This window comes from Setaria viridis, chromosome 3 (assembly GCF_005286985.2).
Source record: "Setaria viridis chromosome 3, Setaria_viridis_v4.0, whole genome shotgun sequence".
Lineage (NCBI taxonomy): Eukaryota > Viridiplantae > Streptophyta > Magnoliopsida > Poales > Poaceae > Setaria > Setaria viridis.
Window position 1 is genome coordinate 42,210,726 of NC_048265.2, and position 6,199 is coordinate 42,216,924.

The 6,199-nt window shown below is 46.0% G+C and overlaps 1 protein-coding gene across 1 annotated transcript; it reads left to right on the top strand.

Moving 5' to 3' along the window:
• The first annotated feature begins 2,407 nt into the window (after nt 1-2,407).
• On the top strand, nt 2,408-5,682 carry LOC117850593 (putative wall-associated receptor kinase-like 16). The gene is made up of 3 exons (XM_072292445.1): nt 2,408-3,412; nt 4,162-4,259; nt 4,582-5,682. Exons 1-3 carry the CDS (start codon nt 2,524-2,526, stop codon nt 5,680-5,682), a joined length of 2,088 nt encoding a protein of 695 aa, XP_072148546.1. The 5' UTR covers nt 2,408-2,523.
• The last annotated feature ends 517 nt before the right edge of the window (nt 5,683-6,199 follow it).

Sequence of the window (6,199 nt, forward strand, 5' to 3'; positions counted from 1 at the left end):
TGATTTGTTTAGCAAAAAGAAGGGATGTCCACTTCCACGCTCCTCATAGACCAGATAATAGCACTTCAAGAACAACTAGCCGGGTTCATTCTCAATCAAGTTGTCAATCAAGGGGGGAGTACTGCTTGATTAGGAGTGATTAAGTATCTTGTTGTTGGTGAACTGATTGGATCTGTGGACTTGTGGTTTGTGAACTGATGTATGGACTTGTAATGATATGTTTTATGTGGACTTGTAATAATACATTTCATTGTGGACTTGTGTATGGATTCCTGTATTCTCTTGATTTTTGCGATATTATATATATATATTGTTGTCAATTGGGTGAATTTAATTAAATTTATGAAATTTTTTTCTCTAGAAAAACTCATCACAGCAGGTTCAAACTGGCGGTGAAATGGGCTCATCACCGCCAGCTTGTGGCATAAACCGACGGTGATGATGGAGTCATGTGATGGGGTACCCCATCACTTCTGAATTCCATTAACGGATCCAAAACCGGCGGTGAAGGGTGGTTTGAAGCTGATAGTAATGGAGCTCTGTGGAGTAGTGCATACGCCACACCATATATACTTGAGGATTGTAAGCCGATTGAATCGACCAAATCACCTTTTATCTTTTACTCTTTCTCTTTTCTCTACATCCCTCAAGTATAGGGAAAATATGGGATGGCATGAACTTTTGCTTTTTTATCTTTTATAATATGTACATAGTTAAGTGCTTCTCACTACTAGATATACCTTTCTTTATCAGGACCTTGGTTTAATTTCTTCCCCTTTCCTCTCCCTCTCTGACGTTAACTAAAACTCTCAACCATCCAAATGAGAGTGATCCATCCCAAAAGATGACAGCCCCAACTAATCACCCCACATACATACCATGTGCCTGGATCAAGACCAAAAATGTGCATACGTAAAGCACACAAAAGCCAAATAGCCCCAAGAGTAAAAGCACACGTCCAACCCTTTTTGACAGTGTATCAAACGAACCCGGGGTGTCCATATGTTTGCCTGACCTCCACCAAATTGCACAAAGCTAGACTTCATGTCTTTTTCCACTCCCGTAGTCCCGTGAATGTGCGCGGTCTACTCCAACTAACTTTCCGTTGTGTACCTACTACTACTTGACTAGATTGACACCATTTTTATCACAGCGCAGTTTTAGCCCTTCATGCACGATGTAGATCACCCGTGATCCCGCCCAGACTCCTTGGTCTATCGTCTCCGAGCCTTGCTATATTCCTTCGCTGTGCATTGTCGGTCGACATAAAACATAGCCATCTATCCTTCATCACTTCCAGTGAGCATCATAGCTGCATCTCACCTGTATAAATCACTTATCACAAATGTTTGTCTTTCAAAATGCAAGAGCTTAACCGGTTTTTAGACCAAAGGCAATCACACCCAGCTTTATTAAAAGCTTATCGAGCAGGATTAGTGAACGTTTACAGAAGGGCCTCAGGGCACCCCAGCACAAAAAAGGAAGCAAAGATTATTCCCCCTGTACAACTAACCTACCTCTAGTTTTGTTTCTCATGTCTCTCATTAGCTCTCTTCAACTAAGTTCAAATTTTCTTTGATAAAAAGCCCACTGGAAGACACAGCTTAACCAGTTCAAGTTTAATATTGCATCCGTTTTGTGTAGACTAAAGTAATCCAAACATCTTTATGGACGTAAGTTTCAGATGCAAAAAGCGTGAATGCATAGCGACGACTTGGCGTTGATCAAGCACTGGCCGCGCTGAATCTGCAGGTCCAATGATCAATCAACCTATCGTGTATATATAGGAGCAGGAACCTTATCTGTTTGTATCGTTCGTCTTCCGTCTCCACCTAAGCCGTCTAGTAATATAGCCCTTTTCCAAGAATCTCGCGTATTCCAGCCACCTAACACGCGTTCATCCACGCTTTGCCCCACCTTCGGTTTCACAGCATATATGAGCTCCACTTTATGCCCACTGATCGAGATAAACAAATGGTGTATTATCAACACTTGACACTCGTTGGTCTTTTTATAATCTGCTGCATGTATAATTAAGTGCTTCTTACATACACCTATCTCTGTCATGATTGTAGTGTGCCTCCAACATAACAGGAATGCATAGTACATATTTTATACCAACACACAAAATATACCTCCTCCACCGTGCCTCATTGCTTGCTGCCCAGTCTAGCTTTAAGTGGATAAAGCTGTCGCTTTGGGAACTCCAAAGCTTGCTTGAAGCTTCCGTGGATGCGATCATGAGTTTGAAACTAGTTCCCCCTCCAACGCGTACCAACTACCGCCTCATTTGGCACATGGCTATTTGATTTTTATTGTTATGAACACTACATTCACTTAGCCGCGTGTTGGTGCGGCCTGGAGCCAAATTCACGTTGAAAGAAACAACTTAGAAGCTGTCGCATTTCCTACACAACATCTTTCCCGCCATCTATCTATATATGTCAGTACGGATCATAGAACAGCTGCCACCAGCACAAGTCATAGCCACAGACTTGAAAGCAATCAAGCAGCTGAACGAAGATGCGGATGCTACTGCTTCCACTGCTCGTAGTCGCACTCGTCTCACCAGCCATGGCGACATGCCAGAAGAAGTGTGGCGGGTTGAAGATCCAATACCCTTTCGGTATCGGCCGCGGCTGCTACCTCGAGACCGAGGACGGCAACCGGGCCTTCGAGGTCACCTGCAACAGCAATGGCACAGCCACCATCGAAGGCCGGCACGAGCTGCTCAGCATCGACGTGCCACGTGGGCAGCTGCGCGTCGTCAGCCAAGTGAAATCGTGGTGCTACGACGCCGCCTCAGGGTCCATGGGCGTGAATAACGTCACGACATACGACTCGACAGCGTTCCGTGTCTCCGGCACCGACAACATGTTCACCGTCATTGGGTGCAGCATGTTCGCGTTCATAATGATGGATGACGGCGGTGACCATGACAATCCGTACGCGATGGGGTGCCTAACCGGGTGCCGGAAAGGCGCCCGGTCCCTGGCCGACGGCTCCTGCACCAGCTCGGGCGGCTGCTGCCAGGTTCCTATCCCGTCGTCGGGCAGCATCAGATCCTTCAACGTGGACTTCAGCGACTTCAATACCTCCAGCGTCGTCGCCAGCTTCAGCCCGCCGTGTGGCTACGCCATGCTGGTCGAGAAGAAGGCGTTCAAGTTCAAGAGGACCTACGTCACCACAGGCAAGCTCATGGATGCCGCCAGCACAAAGCTGCCGATGGTGCTGGACTGGGCGGTGGGCAACCAGACGTGCCAGGACCTGCGGAGGAACAAGCGGACGGCGCACGCCTGCGTCAGTGTCAACAGCGAGTGTGTTGACTCCAAGTACGGCACAGGGACAGGGTATCTCTGCAACTGCTCTGAAGGGTATCAAGGAAACCCTTACCTTCCTGATGGGTGCAAAGGTCGATTTTCTTACACTTAATTAATTACTGTCAGCATCAACAATACATTTTTTAATTTCTAAACCCGATGCCAAAACTAATATTTGCTCCTATTCTTTGTGGAAATATTAATCCTTTTTATAATAAATTACAAAATAGTAAGGAAACTTATAAGATTAGATACGATTAACTGGGTAAAAAGTGGGAAACCATTATTTCATCAGTAAAAATAAAGAAAGAATATTTAGGCTATTGGATAGACCACATGATTTAGGGTTTGGGTGCCCTTAGCCTGTAGATGGCTTACAACTTTAAGTTTAAATCTATTATCTAAAACCATTCGGCTCTACTTCTGCTCTCCTAAACCCTCTCCGTACGTGTTGCACAAGATTCAATTCACCTTAAGTTCAATGCAACTGAAATATTTGAACTTGAATTGTGGGATTTTTCGCCACACACTAAAAATAGGTCCATATTTATAAAATAATTTTGTCTAGCCTGCTACAAGATTCTTCTCGGTCTATTGGGCTGTTGAACTTGAACTGTTGGTTAAAAATCTTGGTCATGTAGAAATGGTACATTTTGAAATAAAATTCAGGATAACTTGTAATGCTTTTCCATAAACATAAACTAGCCTTTTATTGGTTGTAGTTATGGTTATCTAAATAAAAATATTTGACAGTGTTCCTACAACATGCATATGGGAAACTTTTATGAATTTTTTTTATAAGGCACGAAACAGATTATTTTGTTTAAATTTGTTTCTGCAGATATCAACGAGTGTGAGGCGAACCCACAGTGCCCTCACTATAGTATCTGTCGCAACACCAATGGAAGCTTCAAATGCTACGAACTCAAATGGCTACTGGTAATAGGTATGATGTACCAGTGCCCTCAATGCCTTTCCGTAATCTCTTCTAGCTAGCTAGACAGCAATCAATACAGAGGATGCAGTAGGTTTTTTCTGGACATACAAATTAATGGAGGGCAAAGTTCATACTTACACTTTTTTCCATTGAAATGAAAACAAATGAGATGAGGCCACATCATTTCCTTTACTGGCTTTTACTAACTTGCTTTGAGATTCGTGAAAAATATATGTTTATTTTTTGAAGCTAATAAATTGTCGACCTTTCTTCATGAAAAATTACTTGCAAAACCTTCTAACATGCAACATCTGCTGATTAATCCTATCTGCAGGTATCAGTATTGCCGTGGTCCTGCTCGGAACTGGCATTTCTTTCGCATACACGATTCGGGCGAAGAGGCGGCTCGCCGCCATCAAGAGGCTGCACTTCAAGCAGCACGGCGGCTACCTCCTCTTCGAGGAGATGAAATCACGACAGGGGCAGGGACACTCCTTCACGCTGTTCACCAAGGAGGAGCTAGAGGACGCAACCAACAAGTTCGATGAGCGCTACGTGCTTGGCAGGGGCGGCAATGGCACCGTGTACCGGGGCAACCTCAAGGACGGGAGGGTTGTGGCGATCAAGCGGTGCAGGGTCGCCGATGATGAGCGGCAGCGGCGAGAGTTCGGCAAGGAGATGCTCATCCTTTCACAGGTGAACCACCGGAACATCGTCAAGATCTACGGGTGCTGCCTCGAGGTGGAGGTGCCCATGCTTGTCTACCAGTTCATTCCCAATGGCACCCTGTACGAGCTCATCCACCGCGATGGCGATGGCGATGGCACGCCACCATCATTCCCGGTGCGGTTGAAGATCGCGCACGAGGCCGCCGAGGGACTGGCCTACCTGCACTCCATGGCATCGCCACCGATCATCCATGGCGATGTGAAGTCCCCCAACATTCTTCTAGATGACAACTACACCGTGAAGGTGTCCGACTTCGGTGGATCAGTGCTGGCGGCTACCGACAATTCACATCTCGTGACCTTGGTTCAAGGCACCCGTGGGTACCTTGATCCGGAGTACATGCAAACATGTAGGCTGACTGACAAGAGCGATGTGTACAGCTTCGGCGTCGTGCTCCTCGAGCTACTCACACGAAGGAATGCGCTAACCATGGCCGCGCCAGAGGAGGAGCGGAGCCTTGCCGCACATTTCCTGTCCTCCATGAGGGACGGCAAGCTTGACGGGCTCCTGGACACATGGATCAAGGATGAAGTCAGGGGTGATGTGATCGAGATGGTAGCGACACTGGCGAAGCGGTGCCTGGAGATGTCCGGCGAGAAGAGGCCCTCCATGCTCGAGGTTGCGGAAGAGCTTGACAGGATTAGGAAGCTGTGCTTGGTAGGTGACGACATCACTATTCTTGTAAGTGATAACTGAAGCATAATGAAATAGTGTAGGTGTGGTGTTGGAGGTATATATACCGTGCTACCTTGTACGACTAATTGTAGTTTAGTAGGTCGCCAAACTTGCACTCACAGTGAGGATGACCAATGAGCTGCATGTTAGTATGTTACTACTTTCTGTTAGGAATAAAGGTTTGACAAACACAACATGTTGGCTATGAGTTCCTATTGATCCGTGATAATTCGTCTTGTATGAAATCGAATAAGCCATGGATATGGCACCTGCAACGCCCAGAACAGGCCGCGGCAAGCCATCAAGGGATCCAGGGCTAAACGGATTTCTGAACGACCGTACCTCTTGCTGCCGAACCTACACAAAAGCAGGACAAGAGGCATATCTTCATATAATAAGTGTACATCTCAACTGGTAGTACCGACAGAAGCTAGTATTAAATCTGGCGTGAAAAAGGATAGGATTCAAATCAAACTTTCCGCTGGGTTCAGCACACATAAAACAAGTTATTCGATCGGTTGCATGCAGGACTTACTGT